A 22,164-nucleotide genomic window follows, 5' to 3' on the forward strand; every position below is an offset into this window, starting at 1 on the left:
CAGGTCCTCACGGACAATACCACCGAGATGTATTACACCAACAGGCAGGACAGAGCCAGGTCATCAGCTCTTTGCCAAGAAGCTCTCAGCCTTTGGGACTTTTGTGTGCAGCATGCCATTTGTCTGGTAAGGACGCACCTGCCCGGGACCAAGAATGTGCTAGCAGATCACCTCAGCAAGTCCTTCTCGTCTCGCCATGAGTGGTCGTTCCATCCAGAGGCAGCCAGTATGATCTTCCGAAAGTTGGGGACTCTCCAGGTGGACTTGTTCACGTCCCACCAGAACAGGAAATGCCAGATGTTTGCTCCAGGAGATGGACAGTGGGTCCCTGTCAGAGGCTTTCCTGCTTCTGTGGTCAGGAGTCCTGATGTACGCCTTCCTGCCAGTGCTGTGGATCCACAGAGTCCTCATGAATATCAGACAGGACAGGGTGAAGGTTACCCTGATTGTCCCCGAGTGGCCTTGTAAGTACTAGTTCGGCACGCTGCTGGACCTTTCGGAAGCTGCGGTGCTCTCTGACAAGACCTGCTGTCGCAGGACCACGGCAGTCTCCTGCACCCGAACCTAGAGGCGTTGCACTTGACAGCATGGATGCTGCAAGGCTGAATGCGGAAGACCGGGAATGCTCAATTTGGGTGTAACAAGTCAACACAATGATGATGACTGATAAGGGGAATCTTGAGACTTTAGGGAGCATGGAAAGAAAAAAGGGATCAGGAAAATCCTCATGATTTCCACATGGTTTATAAAAGTCTTTCTGCACTAGAGTTACATATAATGGTAGAACGTGAATCTGGTCAAAGTAGCAATGATAGGTAGGCTTGGAAGGATTAGCTTTTTATTATTAAATGTTGGTAAACAGATTTCACTGCACAGACACAAACTAATGAAAAAGTATTTCCTTCAATGGAAATTGACATTACAGACAATAAGAACATTTTATTTATGAATTTATGAGAATTTGACTTAAGGATGTTTACTTAGTATATTTTGACAGGTGATGTTGATGGTTTGTGTTTTAATGATTATTAAGCTTTAATTTCTGAATCTGTGTCTACTGTCATTAAATAATAGTCTGACAACTCACATAATTTCTTGCAACTATGAAAATTTATATAGCTAAAAGTAAAAAAAAAAAGCTTCAAATCCATAATTTTGCACAATTGTGAACATTTAAACCAATTATCAGAGGGGTAGCCGTGTTAGTCTGAATCTGTAAAAAGCAACAGAGGGTCCTGTGGCACCTTTGAGACTAACAGAAGAAAGTCTCAAAGGTGCCACAGGACCCTCTGTTGCATTTAAACCAATAAAAATTGAAAAATATGCTTAAAAATAAACATTGATATTATCAAATGATTTAAAAAAAAAAAACCAGATTCTGTTGAGCCTAATCACAAGGGATATAAAAATAACACCTAGATTTGATACAGCAGTTTTCATCAGTTAATCTCAAAGTGCATCATTGTCTTTAATATATTCATCCTCACAAAACACAACATTGTACTGTACATCTAAAAATAATAAAGAATTGTTAGATCAATTAATAGAAATTTTGCTTGAAGTAATTTAGACTTTATTGATGAATGTAAAAATTTCTGTTGGGTTATATTTTTAATGGGCAATTAACATTTTCTGTGTGCCTCTAGGTGATTACATGGCCTTAATATCTCATTCTGGTTTAGGGAGATATTGTCAAAAAAATTTCTACTTGCCAGTTAACAAAATACATTTTACATTTATAGGATTATAAATGTCATATAATATTTTAGTATATATATTTATAAAATAATCTTCTTTTGCAGTATATATTATTCAGCAGAGATAACCTGTAATATACAGAAATATAATATGTATTTTTGAAAACTCAGAATTAATTTTGTCTTAATGCACATTTTTTAGAAAATGTATATAACTTTCTGTTTTTCCTTGTAGAATAATGACACTGAAGATGAGGAAAGATTGTGGAGAGATCTGATTATGGAGAGAGTCACAAAGTCTGCAGATGCCTGTCTTACCGCTATCAACATTATGACATCACCCAATATGCCTAAAGCTGTGTATATTGAGGATGTAATAGAAAGAGTCATTCAGTACACTAAATTTCATTTGCAGAATACCCTTTATCCTCAGTATGATCCTGTCTACAGAGTGGATCCTCATGGTGGTTAGTATGTTAATAAATAAATAAGATTGCATGTAAGATAATGTGCTGCATATGATTTTAAACGTGACCAGTTCTGTTAAGTGTGATGTGCAAACAACTTGACATCTCTTGATACTGTTATGCAATTCACTACATTCAAGACTTAATCTTGAGACATCCGTTTCCAGTGTCCTCTAAATAAAGAAGGATGACTGAATGCTTCATATGATTTTGACAAAAAAGCAGGGCCGGCTCCAGGGTTTTGGCCGCCCCAAGCAGCCAAAACAAAAAACAAACAAACCAAAAAAAAGCCGTGATCACGATCTGCGGCAGCAATTCAGCGGGAGGTCCTTCGCTCCCAGGCGGAGTGAGGGACCATCCACCGAATTGCCGCCGAATACCTGGATGTGCCGCCCCTCTCCGGAGCGGCCGCCCCAAGCACCTGCTTGAGAAGCCGCTGCCTGGAGCTGGCCCTGCAAAAAAGCCATTTACAATGGTAAATTGTAGCCCAAAATGACAGGGGAAATGAAACCCATCCTCCTCTGAACCAAACCGTGTGTGACATGAAAGATCCATACATACTTCAGTGGCAAGACCTAACTAACTAGAAGTTGGTGCCTTAAATGAGACTTTTACATTCATATATTATGTGCCTAAATAAGTGGTCTGGTGTTCATGGTCCCTGAATACCCAGCAGCTTCCATTTATTTCAATTATCAGGAGCCACTTAATGGTCAGTACTTTTGAAATCCAACTGTTTGTTGAAGTACATGATATAAGAGGTGGCCAGAAAATGGAAATCCCTTCATGCAAATTTTTTTTTGCCTTTTTGAAAAAAAAAAATTGTCCTGAACGGGGACAAAAGTCAAAAATGAAAAATTTTTCAGGGGAATGTGTTTCAAGAAAAATGCTGTTTCAGGAGAGCTTTCCAACTGTGCTACTGGAGAGGCAGAGAGCTGGGGCACTGAGCCTATCCATCTGCCTCATTCCCTACACCTCACTTAAACTTCCTATGAAGCAAAGAGCCTGGCTGCTCAGCCTCCACACCTTCCTCCACAGTTTTGGGAGCCAAAGAAATAGATAACATAAGAATGGCCATAGTGGGTCAGACCAAAGGTCCACCTAGCCCAGTATCCTGTCTTCTGATAGTGGCCAATGCCAGATGCTTCCGAGGGAATGAACAGAACAGGTAATCATCAAGTGATCCATCCCGTCGCCCATTCCCAGCTTCCGGCAAACAGAGGCTAGGGACGCCATCCCTGCCCATCCTGGTTAATAGCCATTGACGGACCAATCCTCCATTAATTTATCTAGTTCTTTTTTGAACCCTGTTATAGTCTTGGCCTTCACAACATCCTCTGGCAAAGAGTTCCACAGGTTGACTGTGCGTTGTGTGAAGAAATACTTCCTTTTGTCTGTTTTAAAACTGCAGCCTATTAATTTCATTTGATAGCCCCTAGTTCTTGTGTTATGAGAAGTAGTAAATAACACTTCTTTATTTACTTTCTCTACACCTGTCCTGACTTTATAGACCTCTGTCATATCCACCCTTAGTCGTCTCTTTTCTAAACTGAAAAATCTCAATCTTATTAATCTCTCCTCACATGGAAGCTCTTCCATATCCCTAATAATTTTTGTTGCCCTTTTCTGAACCTTTTCCAATTCCAGAATATCTTTTTTGAGATGAGGCAACCACATCCACACACAATATTCAAGATGTGGGTGTACCATAGATTTAAACAAAGGCAATATGATATTTTCTGTCTTCTTATCTATCCCTTTCCTAATGATTCCGAGCATTCTGTTTGCTTTTTTTGACTGCCACTGCACATTGAGTGGATGTTTTCAGAGAACTATTCACAATGACTCCAAAATCTCTTTCTCGATTGGTAGCAGCTAATTTAGACCCCTTCATTTTATATGAAATTGGGATTATGTTTTCCAATGTGCATTGCTTTGAATTTCATCTGCCATTTTGTTGCCCAGTCACCCAATTTTGTGAGATCCCTTTGTAACTCTTTGCAGTCTGCTTTAGACTTATACAAAACTACTCAAGATAGTTCATCTTCAAATTTTCCACCTCACTGTTTATCCCTTTTTCCAGATAAATTATGAATATGTTGAATAATAGTGGTCCTCTCTCCATTCTGAAAACTGACCATTTATTCCTACCCTTTGTTTCCTATCTTTTAGCCGATTAGTGATCCATGAGAGGACCTTCCCTCTTATCCCATGACTGCTTACTTTGCTTAAGATAGCTGGTGTGCTCAGCCTCACCGGTCCCTATGCTGCGGGAGAAGTGGTAAGGCTGAGCGCCCTGGCTCTCTGCCTCCCCAGAACTAGGTGGGTGGGAGGATTGAGAGCCCAGCTCTGCCTTTCTGGCAGCTGGAACTGGGGTATAGCGGGGAGACTTGTAGTTGGGGAGGCAGAAAGAGAGAGCATTCAGTTTTGGCAGTCCTCCCGAAAGGCTTTTATGAATTTCACTTCAGAAAATGAAATTGATAAAACCCTTCAAGGCAGGCAGCCAAGGAGCCATAATTTCAATTTTTCCAGCCTGCAATAAAATTTTTTTGGTAAAATTCAAATTTTTGTGTGGTAAATTTCAATTTTGTGAAAAGGGAGTTTTCTATAAGAAATTCATTCTGGTCAAAAATTCCCAACCAGCTCTAATAATATATGAATGTAGGAGACTAACTGTAAGTACCATATTGAAAACCTTGGCCCAACAATCCACAAAATTTATTAAAAAATGGTCTGCAATAACAAATCTTGTTTTTCCAAATTAGTGCTATTAAAAAGAGATTACTTTTCTATCAGCAGTTTGTGCTAACAAAAATTATAAAGTCCTTTTTGTTGTTGCTGCTGTTGTTGAAAAAATCGTCTTGTTCTTAATGTTGGATCAAATGTAATTGAAAGGCATCATTTTATTTTCTAGGAGGTGTTTTAAGTTCAAAAGCAAAGCGTGCCAAATGTTCCACCCACAAGCAGAGGGTCATAGTGATGCTGTATAACAAAGTATGTGACATTGTTAGCAGTTTGGCAGAATTGCTTGAGATTCAGCTCCTTACTGACACAACTATTCTTCAGGCAAGTTTCATCAAAAGAATTTCCATTTGAGAGTGTATTTTTTTTCCAAAGCAATTCTGAAGTTTGACTACCTTGGCAATAACATTAAATGTAAACCAAATACAGTCTAGTTCAGTGGATGAGGAAATTTTCAAAATGACTTCTATAGTCATAGTATTGTAACTTTATTATTTTAACTGTCTTGCTAGTGATCTAAAAATGTGTAATTTTTAAAAAATGTTTAATATTTTAATAACACTATTAAAAAAGGAGTTATCTAAACAGAGAAAGATACATGTAATATTTAGACTGCAAGTCTTTAGTGGATTCATTATAAAATTAAGATTAAAAATGTAACATCATTTTACAAATAGCAAACAAGATGTACCTGTGAAGCAGTGAATGTATTTAATTATGCTCTGTTATGTCAAAGAGCTTACATATCACTTTAGTGGAAAGAGTATGTATTTACTGTCATTTCCTTCTTTTGACAGGTATCCTCAATGGGAATAACACCTTTTTTTGTAGAAAATGTCAGTGAGCTCCAGTTATGCGCCATCAAACTAGTGACTGCAGTGAGTACTTTTTTAACCTATGAACAAGCTTAAGGATTTAGTGATATTGCTGTTTAAAAATAAAACATACACATGGAAAGAGACATTAGTTCATCCATTTCATCTCCCCACCAGTGCACATTTTTTCCATTCTAGTAAAGAATTTGAATTTTGAACTCATTTTATTCTGCACAGTGTATATTTTTGACATCACGATGGAGGAACATAATTTAATTTACTTGACCCTCTTTGGTTTGTAGATTAGTTTATGACAATGGGACATTCCAACTAAAACCAAATAATTAAAAGAAAACTTCAGATATACAATATTATAACTAAAAAGATTGTAAACAATTTTGCCCTCCCCAATTATCGTATTCAAATAATTTTATACTTAAGAGTTCTTAAGAGAATTATCCCAAATAAGTAGAACTTCCTACACTATGTTCACACCAAACCCTGTATGTTGTTTTTCTCTTTTTTTATTTTGTCCTTGAATTTACAACAGAAAAACCTATGACATCTTCATCTCACTATTGTATACTGATATTTTAATGTAATCAGAAGTAACTGAATATACAGATGTAGATCTGTTGATAAAAGTGTACCATTTTTGTAGTGATATTTCAGAATAGAACTGGACTTAAAACTATAGTTCTGGCTGGATTGTGACTCTTACCTCGTTCCAAACACACAAAGTTGAAGCAAGGTCAACCCAGCAGAAAAAATCATGCATCCAATTTTATTTGCATAGCTGTTTTTTTGTTTTTGTTTTTTTTTTCCACTTTTTAGATTTAAATTAAATCACGTGAATGTTTGTATGAACTTGGAAAACCCATTTTTTTTTTTTCAGACCTTGCTCTCTGTTGTTTCCCTTTCTCCAACATAATGACGATAGGGCTTGTCTACACGGGGAAGCTATTGTGAAATAAGATAGGGTGTGAACTTAAAGCACAATAGTTTTTCGCAATAACTCTCCATGTGAACTCTGGTATTCTGCACTATATCACCTTTAGAGATTTATCTTAATCCACTGGATTACCTATTCCACGGTATGTCCCGATGTAAACAAATCCTTAGTTATCTTTGCCAACCCTCCATGCAGTTTACTTTGTAGGTTGTAGAGTCTGTATTTAGACTGAACAGTATCAATAATATTTTCCATTAAAAATAAATGTATTTTAATAAAATAACTTTATTTTTAGTATGTATTTTATAAGCCTAATACCCTTAACTTAAATTAGCAAAAGCAAAGAAATTTAAAGATGGCTACCACTGTGCTTTTGAGTTACCTTGAATTTTACATAGATAGAATAGCAATCTTGGAAAACTAGGATTTTTTTCCCCACATTTCTGGTTAATGACCTGATCCTTCTTGTAAAATCTTGTACCCACAGTAAATTCATGTCATGAGATAAAAATACATATTCCATCTCTATATTTTTCACCATTTCTTTGACAGCCATGGTCACAGTTTGGACACAGATGAATTCTAACTCATATAGATTAGAATAATTAGACTATACTGCAAAGTTAACTTTTGTGCTAGTTACAAACCACAGTTTGACTTCCTAAGAGCTGTGCTTTCTATCGTACAGGAGCTCTTTTGGCTTTCTCAGCAATCAAGCATGCTCATATAATATGATCACAGAATAAAAATCAAAGCTCTATGCCTGCTTTTTTCTTAAGTGGTACACTTTTTAGTTTTTAATAATATTAAAAAAACCCTCACTGTCTCATGTCCTCTTCTCAAAGGAACCTTAGCAATATACTTTTCCTTAATGTATTTTCCAGGTTTATTTGATTTTTTTTTTTTTCCATCACCATAGTTTCTGGAGCTGTGTATTGGTATAAGATTCAAAGCTAGGAATAGCAATTATCCAGATAAAAAGTATATGTGAAATGGTTTTCTTTGGAAAATGTGGGTGGAGGGGAATCCATGTTGCAAAGTGATTCACAGAAAAATAAAATTTTAAGGACCGTTATATTATGAAAACAGAAAAACCCTCTCAGAAAGCTTTAAGAAGCAAGTTTGTTTCATACTATATCTTCAACCTTTGCAGAGGCAATATGTTCAATGTTTTTAAAATCAAAGTCTGTCTAAACAAAAGAATAGCTAAGCTGAACTGCCCACCCCCATGTATTGAAAAAACAGTATGTTACTCAGATACCTGTCTGTCACTTGAAAATATAAAAAATAAGTTGTGAATATTTTAATGAATACAAATACGGAAAGCTGTTGGTTTTGAAAAAAATGGTAATATGCTATTTTGGTTTTATGTAAAACGTAACTGTTATTTTTTTATACATACATATATATATTTGAATCCTGTACCTGCTAACAGGTGTTCTCAAGGTATGAAAAACATAGGCAGTTGATTCTGGAGGAAATTTTCACGTCACTTGCAAGACTACCAACCAGCAAAAGAAGTTTGAGAAACTTCAGGTAATGTTTGACACAGATGGCTAACTTCTACAGAATATAATTTTCAGTATATAAATGTAGGGATCTAGATTTTACATGGTTTATTAATGATAGTTATAAAAACCTACAATTCCACAAGTTGCATTAATTTCTTAATGAGATCAAGCAAATAATTCTATAAATATGATGTATCTGTTCCTGAAAGAGCTTTTACAGTGGGAACAAAAGTGGAATAATTATAGGACAAGCAATCTGGGTCCATAGTAATTATCTGCATTTCCTCTACTTGTGTTGCACATATCTGTACTTGGTTTTTGACTATTTGTGACTTTCAAAGGGACAGTAACAAATAGACACACATATTTCTAGCTAGGTACCTAATTACATATTTAAGTGAGACTAAGTGAAGGTATGCAAATAGAAGTTTCAAGCAGGAAATTTTTCAGAAGCTGGCTATATGGAGCCATTTAACCTTATGCTAGTGTGATGGTAGAACTCCATCTTGGACTAGGAAGAGTTAAAGGCCCAGTTAGTCACATTCACTTCATCTGTGTGGTAATTAGGTAGTTACTTGTCAGCCAGAGAGGACAGGACTAAAGAAGGATCAGGAGATACCTTAAGAGAGACCTAGGTTTATAAATAGGCTGAGAGAGTTCAGACAGGCAGACTCCTGTGAAAGATTCAAGTTACTGTGAAGGTTAGAGTCTTTCGGAAGATGTAAGCTCAGTGGGGCAGTGCTTGATAACAGAGCCAAGGAAAGGCAATGGAACTCAGGAAGGGGTTGAGCACAGGGCACAGAAGATAGGTTGATTCATTGGTGACTTTAGTTACCTCAGAAGGAATCTGAACTAGCCACTTATCAGTCAGAGGGCTGAGTAGCGCACAAAGGCAGACAGCCTACAGGGAGTCCTAGAGTGGAAGAAACCCTGGAGTGTTGTGTCCTAGACCTAAAGGGTGCACTACAGATGAGTTCATCCCATAACAGCCAGAAACTTCATAAAAGCCTCCTCATGAAATCATTGCACAAAGTTTTAAAAGGCATAATTATTTTGCATTTAATAAAATCCTTATTCAAAAACTAAAGAAATCCTTATCTAATGATAATATTTCATGTCAACATTTAAACTTCTAGTCTCAAAGTAGGAGCACAAGGCATCCATCACCCTTTGGTCCTGATGATTTGCTGCAGTTTGGAGAGGCAGCCTCTCTGACTGTTTATAACATTCCAAAAATCTCTGTGCCTCTTTATTGTACTCATCAGTGAGGCTCTTTTCCTTTCTCTCACAGATGTGCAAAAGAAACCAGTTATAATAACACAAGGCATGTATTGCTCAGCAGCTTCCAGTCTTGTTATAAAGCACCTCCATCTCCCACTCAGCCTTTCAAATGCACGTTCTGCTGTCACTCAGGATATAATTAGAGGTCCTTTCTGTTATCCGTGTCCAGTAAGCGTACGTCTCCACTGCAGCTGGGAGGTGTGATTCCCAGCATGGGTAGAGAGACTTGCACTGGCTCTGTTCAAGTTAGCTCACTAAAAAAGCAATGTGGATATTATGATATGGATAGCAACTTGGTCTAGTCACTCGAAATCAGACCTGGGGGACTGGGTGGGCTTGGACTTGGGAAGCTAGCCTGAGCCACCACTGACCTTTCCAGGCCACCCTACATTGATATTGGTGAACCTTCCACAGTGACCAGACAGGCCATGGAGCATCATAAAGAAATATTCCTTTCTGTTGATGAACTCTGAGTCCTGGAGGGGGGGAAGAATAGGTATGTGAGGTCCCATCAATAGTCCCAGTACAAATTAGGAACCTCAGCCCTGCAAATCTATCAATAAATTGTGCATTGCCAAGCTTTATTGCAGAGCATGGTTCCATGACAACAGTCCGGATAGTTGATCTATCTAGCACCAAACTGATTAGCCACTGACTGATTGCCACTCCTGACTGCTAACGTCCAATGGCAATGGTCAAATGTTTCTCCATGCTGAAGAGTCAGTGGTGTGCTGCTGCTGGAACTCTGGCATGAGCTCTGAACAGATCACTAAAAAAGTAGCCTTTGTCATCCAGAAGTTCTGCTGTCATCCTAGGTTTGGAGTACTATCCTTTCCAACCAGTTAGTGCTAGTTTCCCTGGCCCAGAAATGGTACTCCATCAGGTGAAGCTGCTCCAGGAAAAGTTAATCCTCTAGTAGCTGCTCAATTTCATCATCTTCTTCTATCCAAATCAGTCTGGCACCTGACTTCAAAAGTCATCTGGCTGCATGACCACAAATGCAAGTGCATTAGCCTCTTCATATTTATGACTCAAGATCACCATTCACAGCAGTATTCCCCACATGACAGTAATTTGAGAATTTCACTAAATTGCAAAAGACAGATGAATCATGGGAATTTGCTGGTTTCACCCCCAAGTCTCAAATTGCAGTGGCTTCTGGTAGGTATCCTACAATATATCATGACAATAATCCCAGAATGCACAGAGCCCAGAAGCAGGACAATGCACCATGGGCTTATTTTGAAAAAACTCAGTGCCATGTGGACATACTTATTCAAACCGAAGTAGGTTAAAGCTGGTTGCATGGGTGCACTATTTTCTGAGAGTTATTCCACCTAAGATTATATGCAAAAATATGTTCTGCAAAAACTACCCCATGTAGACAACCCTAAATCTTAGAGAGGTTTAAATTACCCTTGTGTGGCTGTGCCAATTCAGCTGTGTGTTATACAAGAGCTTTCTCTTTCACCCAATATGTCTAATTGCTCCTGAAGTCATAATCCTGTGTTTGACCTCTGTCATAGGAAATGCTAACGTCACATATTCAGCATTATAATTTAATGCTATATCATATAAAAAGAGGGAAGAGTAGAGGGAATAATCTTTGATTAAACAGTAAGCATTATCTGGTAATTTTCCTTGCTACTTCAAGTGAGTTTAAATTTTAATTAAGATACAATAGTTTCAGTTTTTCCTGATGGTGAAAATTCCTCTTTAAAGGAACATTGGCATATAATGATTGGCTTAGTTTTCTTACAGTAGTACTCCTTACATACTATTAGATATCAAGTGCTTTAAGAGGGTTAAAAGAAAGACACTAAAACGAAAATTATTATTCTCCTTCGAGTGCTTGCTCATGTCAATTCCAGGTAGGCGTGCGGTCGTCAAAAGGTTTTCCCCCTAGCAATACCTGTCTGGATGGCTGTGGAGCCCCCTGGAGTCATGTCTTCATGGTGGTGTATATAGGTTCTTGCCGACCTGCTGCCTCTTCAGTTCCTTCTTACCGCCAGTGACGGTCGTTGGAGCAGCTCTTTTCTTGCTATGGCAAGCAATCCCCTAGTGGATTTTTTCTAGTTGTATATAGTTTAAAACTTAGTAGTATTTCAAAATAAATAGTTTAAAACTTAGTAGTATTTCAAATAGTTCTTAGTTAGTAAGATAAGTTTCAGTTGGGGGATTCCCCACCTGGGTACTGGGGCATGCCTCGGTCTCAAGGGTTTAAGCCATGTAGATCCTGTCTGGAGCCTATCCCAAAGGGAGACCCACACGACTCCTGTTTAAAGTGTTTGGGGGAAGCCCATCAGACTGAGAAGTGCAAAATCTGTAGAAGCTTCCACCCAAGGACTAAGAAGGAGAGGGACTTTAGGCTGAAATTACTCCTCATGGAGTCGGCGCCTATGGACTCCCGCTTGGAGTTTGCTGCGGTCCTCGAGGAAGGCAAGGTTGTTGCGAGGACCTCCTTACAGGCCTCCTGAGATTCGGCGGACTTGGCAACCCATACCATGGCAACAACCATAGCCATGAGAAGGAGCTCATGGCTTCAGGTGTCGGGACTCCCGTCCGAGGTCCAGTAGACCATTCAGGACTTGCCATTTGACTTCATAGAGCTCTTTTCGGAGCAAACAGACACTAAACCCCACAGCCTTAAAGGACTCAAAGGCAACTCTGAAGTCCCTGGGGCTTCATACACCAGCCCCCTGAAGAAAGCATTTTAAGCCTGCTCCTCGATTCTACCCAACTCCTCCTATAACAGGAAATTGGGCAGGAGTAACAGACTGTTCTCATCCTCTAATCCAGAGCCAGGGCTCAGCAAAGCAGTCTTCAGCCATCAAGCCAAACTTTTGAAGGTGCACCCAGGGGCGATGCACCAGGTCAGATCCCAGATCCTTTCCCTCCCTTTGTGAATCCTCTATCCCATTTCTACCATGCCTAGGCACAAATCACCTCAGACCAATGGGTCTTGAGCACGGTAGAATTGGGATATTCTCTCCAATTCTGTTCCCTCACGTCTTCCTTCCCCATCCCTCTTCAGGGACCGTTCTCATGAGCAACTTCTTATGTAGGAGGTGCAAACTCTCCTACAACTCGGGGCGGTGGAGGAGGTCCCTTTAGAATTGAAGGGCAGGGGATTCTATTCGTAGTATTTCCTAATCCGAAAGACCAAGGGTGGGCTCAGACCTATTCTAGACCTGCAAAACCTCAACAAATTAATAAAGAAAAAGTTCCGCATGTTTTCTCTGGCTTCCGTTATCCCCTCCCTGGATCCGGGGGACTGGTACACCGCCCTTGATCTGAAGGATGCGTATTTTCATGTGTCCATAATCCTGTCCCAAAGATGGTTCCTCCACTTTGTGGTCAACAACACTCACTATCAGTTTACGATTCTCCCCTTCGGCCTCTCAGCAGCCTGTTGGGTGTTCACCAATTGCATATTTATTGTAGCAGCCTTCCTGCAGAAATGGCAGGTGCAAGTATTCTCGTACCTCAAGGACTGGCCAATCAAAGACTCCTCTAGAGCCCAAGTGAAAGTCCAGGTAAGCCTAGTTCGTATGACATTCCACAGACTCGGCCTCATACTGAATGTAGCAAAGTCAACCCTAACGCTGACTCAGAGAATAGAGTTAATTGGAGCCCTCTTGGACTCCGCGGAGTCAAGCCGGGCATTCCTTCCAGAAACTTGCTTTCTCACCATGGGTGCCATCATAGAGGAACTCAGGTGATACCCCACCACTATGGCACGAAATTGCCTGAAGCTGCTCAACCATATGGCCGCTTGTACATGTGTAGTACAGCATTCTAGGCCTGGGCTCCATCCCCTTCAGGCTCGGCTAGCCTCTGTGTACAGGCTGAATCGAGACCGCCTAGACAAATTAATCACACTCACCCCGAAGTTATCGAGTTCTTCAGATGGTGGCTTGACCCACAAGCGGTGTGTGCAGGAGTGCTCCCTCCTCTACCTTTCCTGGAAAGTAGCGTTCTTGGTAGCTATACCTTCCGTTAGGAGGGTTTCAGAGCTTAAGGCCTTAACCTCAGAGCTCCTGTACATGGTCTTCTATAAGGACAAGGTACAGTTGTGACTGCACCCAGCTTCCAAAGGTTTATCTTCCAAAGGTAGTTTCTCAATTCCATGCAAATCAGGACATTTTTCTTCCTGTGTTCTTTCCTAAGCCACATGCTAGCAACAGGAAATGAATGCTCCACTCCAGACGAGCCTTCTACATTGAAAGAACGAAGCCATTTCGAAAATCAACACAACTATTCATTGCAATTGTGGAGCATCTGAAGGGACTTCCAGTCTCGCCCCAAAGGATCTCTTCTTGGATCATGTCTTGTATCCAGGTGTGCTATGACTTGGCAAAGATACCTGCCCCACTGCTGACGGCACACTCCACAAGAGCGCAAGCAACCTCAGCAGCATTCCTGGCACAAGTTCCTATCCAAGACATCTGCAGGGCAGCGACGTGGTCGTCGATCCACACCTTTTCATTACACTACACCATTACACAGCAGTCCAAAATGGGTACAGCTTTTGGCAGAACAGTGCTACAATCAGCAATTCCATAAGCTCTGACCCTACAGCTAGGTAAGGCTTGGGAGTCACCTACCTGGAATCAACGTGAGCAAGCACTCGAAGAAAAACGGTTACCTACCTCTCGTAACTTGTTTTTTGATGTGTTGCTCATGTTCTTTCCAAGACCTGCCTCCCTTCTGCCGGAGTATCTGGCAAGAAGGAACTGAAGAGATAGCGGGTTGGCAGGGACCTATGTACACCCCCATGAAAGCGTGACTCCAGGGGGCTCCACAGTCGACCCAACGAGTACCACTAGGGGGAAATCCTTCTGACGACTGTGCACACGGCATGCGCGCACCTATTTGGAATGGACATGAGCAACACATCTTGAAGAACATCATTTACGAGAGGTAGGAAACCATTTTTTATCATGCCAAAATGACTTATGTACCTTCATTATCTAATAATGTCATAGATCTGAGAATAATTTAGGCTGTTGCTTTGGAGTCAGCATAATGAGTACAAAACATTTTGAGTACAAACACATAATAGATGCTTAATGTGCTATTGGAAGCAACTCACATACTACTGAGATGAGGGTTGTACAATAATCTATATAGGATAACATTAATTTTATATGGCTCTCACAAGAATGGTGCTTATTGTATTTTGTTTTTCCCCTTTACAGTGGAATAGTTGGTAAAGCTGTAGGTACTCATTTAGAACCCAGAGAACTTGTCTTATCAGGTTTTAATAATGTAGGTAGGTAGGACTAAGGGTTAAAAGTCCTTTGTATTGTCCCTCTTAACTATAATGATATACTTTTTGTTTTCTCCAACAGGTTAAACAGTAGTGATACTGATGGAGAGCCTATGTATATTCAGATGGTAACTGCACTGGTTCTACAGCTTATTCAGTGTGTTGTGCACCTGCCATCCGTGGAGAAGGATTCTAATTCAGAAGAGGAGTCAAACAAAAAAGTAAGACCCTTTAAAGAGAGATGAAACTATTTCATGCAGGAGTGTGCATATGTACTTGTTCTGTGACACTGGTCCAGCCCATGGAGCAGTGTTAATGTGTATGTGGTGCATAGTAACATGATGTACTGAAAATGCTGGGTTGGAGGGTCATGTTTTCCTATATTGTACATTCAACAAATGAATTTTGCTATTATTTTTAGGTGGATCAAGATGTCCTTATTACTAACTCATATGAAACAGCCATGAGAACAGCACAAAACTTCCTTTCCATTTTCCTTAAGAAGTAAGTGTTATCACAGTCTTTAGTTGTGTTTTGATGTTTGTGGTTCATAATTACAATTTTAACTCCTTTATAGACTCAAATTTGGCACTCCTTAAAGTTCTGAAATTTTAATCAATAGAAATTTTTGTGGCGAAAATTGAAGTTTGAATTGGACATGGTATTTTTAAATGTAGGACATTGTAAAAAGAGATTTTTCATTTTACGAATACTTTTTTGCGAAGTTCTGTCTTCAAAAGAAAAGTCACATTTGTTTTATTCATTAAGACCCGCTGAGAACTATTACATGGAGCTATGAATTTTGAACTCCTGAGAGGTTCAGCAAGTCTTGATAGTCACTAAGGTTTCTTCACAAATCTTGTAAAATGTGTGAAGTCGGCAACCTGCAATTGCAAAATTGCAAGCATCTGAAGTGTAGTTCAAGTTTATAAATTTTGCAGAAAATCTGGAAAAATTAGTTACTTTCATATGACAGATAGCTCCAGTTAAAGAAACTTGCAAGTAGTTTAAAATTCCATGATAGGTAGCTCTATGCACAGAACTTTTTAATACAACAGAAATTCTGCAGGGAGCTGTTTACACATGTGAGAATCTACATGCGATAGCTTATACCACATAATACAAAGAGGAAAATTTCAGCTTTCACCAAGGGTGTTGCATTAGTCACCAGTAATGTGAAAGAAAAACATGATTTACAGATTGTTTTTAAGGTATACTGTACTGCCATAACAACTAATCAGAATTAGTTTTAAAGAAATTAACCTAATTTTTTTTATTAAACTACATACCTCTGAAACACTACCAAATCATCACATGCCAGGCTCTGATTTGATCTTTCTCCACTGCACCTGCTGTTTATGGACCAGCGATACCAAGACTTCATATCACCCTTTATATTAAGGCCAGAGATTGAGTTGAGACCTCCTAAATGCACTATTCCACTATGAACTAGGGAACCTAATTTATTCTCTGTATGCAGAATTGAAACCCTATTATATCTAATGTATTCACCCTGCAGATACAAGCAAGATCTTCAGGCTTATCTCAACCATTCAACATACATTCACTTTAGATGCCAGAGTACCAAATTCGCCAAAATAGACTGGGCCCTTTTTCTTAGCTTTGGGGGGGAGATGAGAGTCAACACACATGTAGAATTTATAGTCAATATCTGAAAAGTCTGTAAAATTGTTATAATACCCCCATAAAGTACTAAAAAATCTGTGTCTCCAGTAGTTGAAACCAGTGCTAGATAAAGAAATAATAGACTGGACCAGGGAACGAATCCTAGGTCTCTTTCATTGTAATGTGGAGTATTGAAAGGGCTACCATCATTTGTCCTACTTTTTAATATGAAATTTTAGCTACTTTTACTCTCTGTCCTTTATAGGATGTATTGCTGAAAAACATAGCTAAATTAGGATGATTCTTTCTGTTGACATTTCAGGCCTATCAAGTTTTAGAAATACACGTGTTTTTGTACGTTGGAACAAATAACAAAAAAAAAAAGTTGACCCTTTTTAGTACATTATTATATAACATTTTCATTGTTTTCCTTTAAACAGATGTGGTAGTAAACAAGGAGAAGAGGATTATAGGCCACTGTTTGAGAACTTTGTTCAAGATCTTCTTTCCACGGTCAACAAGCCAGAATGGCCTGCTGCTGAGCTGTTACTTAGCTTATTAGGAAGGTTGTTGGTAAGAGACCACAGTATTTCCAGTTTATCATAGTGATATAAAGTGCTGCACATTCTTATTAAATGTAACCATCTTCTCAAAAAGCTGTTCCAAGGTAAAGATCTGGTGATAGTAGAATGATCAGATCTAATGCCACATGAGTTTTCTGGCTTTGCCATAATAAGAGTGGCAATGATGGACAGAGACTGATCAGCCAGCCAGACAGCGGAAGGATCTCGCTGGAGATTGATATTGATATGGGCGCTGCTCAGTCTACAAGCCAGCTATGTCCCTTTGGGATTTGCCATGATGATGATTCCTTTTCATCATAATGAAAACTTGTTTATTTTGACATAATCTTTTATTAATATTTAAATGTTTGTAATATATAATGTTCATGCTTCATTTAAGAACTTTCTGCTGATGTATATCAGTATATTATATAATATACTGAATAGTATACAGATAGTGAAGTTTAGTTTGGAAAATTATTGTATTTGAGAGGTAATTTGAAAGAAAGTGACACCATGGACTATGTTGCTCAGTGATGGTCACTTGTATCCTTCTATGGGGGATATTTTTCACATTAAATTCCAGTCCATAGCACCCAATAGCTGCCTAGACTCATATTGGGTAAAACCCACCAACATCTGCAGATATTCATATATGATAGCTTCTCTAGGCTGCTCATATAGCACAAAAATATTATTCAGTAGTTTAGTCATCTTGCTAGTATAGCACATTAACATAGAGAATGCTATGATTCAAATAAATTAAACATTTTAACTGATGTAGAATGTCTGAAATTCATAAGTCACTATGATAAGTAGTACTGGCCTGTTTCTGGGCAATAGCACAAACAATTTATAATCATGGCCGTGATTAAGCCAGCTAGATAGTAGCTTGCAGTTCACTGGTGTACATATGGCAGGTAGATTACATAAGTATGATATTAACACGCACACATTTCATTCATATATATATATATATATATATAATATAAAAAATTCATTTCCTTCACCACTGGGCCCCTCCCTGCAAAAAAAACTCCTGAGATTTTTTTGTTTTTGTTTTTAAATGGTCCTTCTAATCAAATTCACTGTACAAGATGCATCCTCTCTAGTTAGTTTGATTAGAAGGACCATTTAAAAAAAAAAAATCTTAGGTGACGGAAATGAATTTGATATTAATGTTAAAATATTATATATGTGGTTATTAGACAAGGTAGTGAGGTAATATCATTTATTATTATATCTTTAGTAACTTAAATTCATAACTCTGCTAGATACTTAAAAGCATGAACTCAGCCGAGACACTGGGTCTATGGCTCTTTACAAGAATTTGTAACTGCTTGCTAATCCTCAATTGCCCACTTCATTTTAAATTGTCTGCCACAACATGTGTTAACCCCTTATGCTTAATAATCTGTCCCAACTTGTATTTAGCTCAGACACACTGATTTTCTTTCCCAAAGAAGAGCCCTGTGAAGCTTCAAAGCGTTTATCTTCCATCAACAGATGTTGGTCCAATAAAATATATTACCTCAACTATCTTGTCTCTCTCTTATCCTGGGACTAACACATCTACAGCAACACTTCAAACAAATATGTGGCCATTGTAAATTATGTAATTTATTCCGTTTATTAGTTGATGAATTTCTGAGTAAGATCAAATAGTATATTATGAAAAACACTGCAGGTACAGTAATGAGTAGATAACATTTTATCCTGCTTTTGTTAGGTTCATCAATTCAGTAACAAGTCTACAGAGATGGCTTTGAGAGTGGCATCACTTGATTATCTTGGAACTGTAGCTGCAAGATTGAGGAAAGATGCGGTCACTAGCAAAATGGATCAAGGATCCATAGCTCGAATATTAAAACAGGTATATATAAGATCCATATGATTTGGTGCCTAGATAACAATACAGATGGAGACATTAAAAATGTCTGAAGTGCTATTCTGCTCTGAAAAGTCATTATGTAAAAGTGCCATTTGGGGAGTCCATCTTTATTAACTCTTTAAGAGTTCATCAGATGTACTCAGATTATAAATAAAAATGTGTTTTCTAGCTACCAGCCCTATAAACATATCCTGGATTTTGAGAATCAAGACTGGATTTTTTCAACCTCACACATGATTTTCAATAGTAAGGATTCTGCAGGTCATATTAGGGCCTCAGTTGCTATTGTGCCAACCCCTTATCTTCACTGGGTTAAAACTACTGAACAGTTCTGTTCCACTGTGTGGTGATGATGCACATGAAGGAATAGAATCCAACTCACTGCTCTCTCTAAAGAGGAGTAAAAATCATTTTAGCCATTAGTCAGCAGATGTGTCTGAACACACAAAAGAAGCAAATCTGTTTGTTTAGTTAGAGCTACTTTCATACGCATTTGATAAAACTAAAGTAGTATAGCTGTGGGTTCAATTTCCAAATGATGAATCTGGCATCAGTCACACTTATTTGTGCCATCAGGACTGGTTTGGAGCTCTGTTTAGAGGACCTGTACTCCCAAGGTTCTGTCAGTGCTACTCATCAGAATTACTTCCATTTCTGTGAGGGAGGCAACAGTTTTCAGTACAAGGTGTTCCTTTTTTGGCTCTCCACTATGCCATGAGTGTTCCACAATACCTAGTTTTAGGCTGTCTATTTAAAATGCCTAAGGATTTATGTCTGTTTTTTCCTGGTCACTGGCTGGGTCAGGCATGGTCAGAACTGGAGTTCAGTGGTCATTTCAAATTTATTTGATCCCAGTTTCACTCCCAATCTTAAGGATTAGTAGTCTGAAATTAGCTGTAACTCCACCAGAGAATGACTTTCATAGGAACCACTTCAGATTCTTCTGTGGCAGCTGTATTTCTACCAGAGGAGAAACTTATGGAGATTCAGAATATTTATCAACTAAATGACAAAGTGTGTTCAGTCTGTTTTGAGACTTATGGGTTTCATGACTGTCAGCTTACGTCACACCCTGTGCAAAACATCAAATCATACTTTTACATCACTGGTTCAGCTCAAATTATTCTTCCAGGAAGGATGAACTTGTTAACTTGTCTCAATACCTGCAAAGATTCTAAGGATGCTGCACTGGGTAGTACAGAAGAATGTTCTAAAAGGGGTCTCTTTCAGTTCCCCAATCTCCATAGGAAGTGGTAGAGGTAGATATCTGCGCTTTGGCACAGTGCTCCTCTCTTTCCTCTTAGTGCACCTCTGTCTGGTCATTGGAATTCATGGGAAATGAAACTGCACTGGGCAATATGTTGGGCTCTAAAAGCATTTCTTCAAGAAAGCATATTATGGACAATACCACAGCTGTGTACTATGTAAACAAGGGTCATCTTACTTAAGACATTTATGCCAAGTGATAATTCTCTGGAAATGTTGTATTTCTCCAGAATCACTACACTGCTCTTTATCTTGCAGGAAAAAAGAATGATATGCTGGTATATTGCAGGCATCAAGAGCAACATGGGTGGTTCAGTCTCTTCTCACAAGATGGAGACCTCTTTGCTACAAGAAACGGTGTGAAGTGACCACTTTCCTGCTCAAGAGCAGATTTGGGTTCTCTGCTAGATTCTCTGTTATTGAACTGGGGCAAAACTGTATATTTATTCCTTCCTGCCTCTGCTTCCAGACATTATCAAGGAATTTCCTTAGGGACTAGATCGTGTGCGTAACTCTAGCAGCTCTTATTTGGACTCAACATCCTTGTTACTCAGATCTCGTGGGCTTGTAATTGGAGCTACTTTTCCTCCTACTCCTGGTGTTTGGGCTTCTATCTTGGCTTCATCACTGGGTTCTGAATCCAGATCCAATCTTTTCACATGGCAGATAGCATTGTTGCACCCTAGTAAACTACATTGAGTGCTTAAGAAGGGAAATTCCTTACAGCCAGGAAACTTAAAGCAAAAAAATGTTATTCTTGGAAATGGAAACTACTTCTTTAAGTAGAATAAGAATATTGAATAAGGCTGTCACCCACATCTGTATGAGTTCCACAATTTTTTGGATGTATGTATATATGTATTTATTTATTTGAAAAGGTCTAGACCTCAAGGTCCATCAGGCATCTATTTTGACATAACCTCCATACCATTTTGAGGTTCATCAGGCTTTGGTCATTCTAAGAACAAAAAATTATTTGAAAGGATCTCGTTAAGTGTATACCGTGAAACTTAAGTTGAGTACCTACTCAGTTCTTCGAGTGCTGTCCCTATTGGTATTCCACTTCAGAATATATGCATGCCTGTCCACTCTTGATAAGATATTTTCATCAGCAGTGTCTAAAGGTGTGGGCCTGAGTCGTAGATGTCCTCATGCTCTGGTGTGAGTGTGTATGTGGAGGAGGAGAAGGGGACGCAGACTCTCTGCTGCTCCAGTTCCTTCTCAGCTGTCTGCGACTTGAGATGTAGCATTGCAGTGTCTGCTATAGCTAACGACGCAGCTTGCTGTTTGTATCTTCTGGCAGTTTATTTTTTTATCTTTTTTTTCTTAGTAATTCTTTTCTTTTTATATTTTTTCCATTTTTTCATTAATTTAGCATAGTTTTGTGCTTAGGAGGGCACAAAACTTAGGGAGTTTCCTCCTTCCCCTCTTACATTTGCTTGATCTGGGCCTTTGTTTTTTTCTCTCGGGTCTTGACCTCGGGCCTTGTGTAATGGGTTATCCCCAAGACCCTGGGCTTCATACCCTGCCAGAACTGCCACAAGTCTTTTTCCCCACAGTAATGGGCATTCAATCTGTGTCCACTGCCTGAGAGAGAGTCTCATCACCTCCAATTGTAAGGTCTGTTCAGGATTTAAAGGCAAATCTAAAAAAGTGAGGCAAGACAGACTAAAGCTTCTGTTGATGGAGCCTTCTGCTGGATGCGTGGGTCCAAGTCACCCCTTGCTCATTGGATTTGGTTGCTCAGAGAGCTCGACGGTAAGCAAAGTTCCTGAGGACCCTTTAAAATAATCCAGAAAATGGGATAAGAGAAGGAGAAAGTCACCCTCTCAGTCTGGTTCTCAGGAGACATCACATCCTTACACAGGTACCACCCCCTCCGATACCAAAGCATCCTCTGGTCCTGCTCCACAGGTGGATCTTACAGAGGAGCCAGAGCCAGCTGTGGACGAATAAATACCACTTTCCCATAAATCTTCCTCCTCTCCAGATGAGGATATTTTGCATTCTCCCACCATCTCATCCCATTTTATCGCTGTTTTGCTCCCACAAATCACAGCCAGGGCTTTCCTGCAACTCCT

The 22,164-nt window shown here is 39.1% G+C and overlaps 1 protein-coding gene across 5 annotated transcripts in view; it reads left to right on the forward strand.

The window, feature by feature from the left end:
* The window catches only part of NIPBL (NIPBL cohesin loading factor), a 287,142-nt gene that overhangs the window by 207,481 nt on the left and 57,497 nt on the right, over positions 1–22,164 (forward strand). For 4 of the 5 annotated variants that reach the window (XM_034774774.1, XM_034774771.1, XM_034774775.1 and 1 more), the window contains 9 exons: positions 1,933–2,164; positions 5,079–5,230; positions 5,704–5,784; positions 8,109–8,209; positions 14,820–14,958; positions 15,159–15,241; positions 16,804–16,936; positions 18,656–18,799; positions 20,342–20,440. In XM_034774774.1, coding sequence (XP_034630665.1) covers positions 1,933–2,164; positions 5,079–5,230; positions 5,704–5,784; positions 8,109–8,209; positions 14,820–14,958; positions 15,159–15,241; positions 16,804–16,936; positions 18,656–18,799; positions 20,342–20,440 — 1,164 coding nt within the window. The remainder of the gene's footprint in view (positions 1–1,932; positions 2,165–5,078; positions 5,231–5,703; positions 5,785–8,108; positions 8,210–14,819; positions 14,959–15,158; positions 15,242–16,803; positions 16,937–18,655; positions 18,800–20,341; positions 20,441–22,164) is intronic. The other variant, XM_034774773.1, reaches the window with a different exon arrangement.

Source organism: Trachemys scripta, chromosome 6, assembly GCF_013100865.1.
Source record: "Trachemys scripta elegans isolate TJP31775 chromosome 6, CAS_Tse_1.0, whole genome shotgun sequence".
NCBI lineage: Eukaryota > Metazoa > Chordata > Testudines > Emydidae > Trachemys > Trachemys scripta.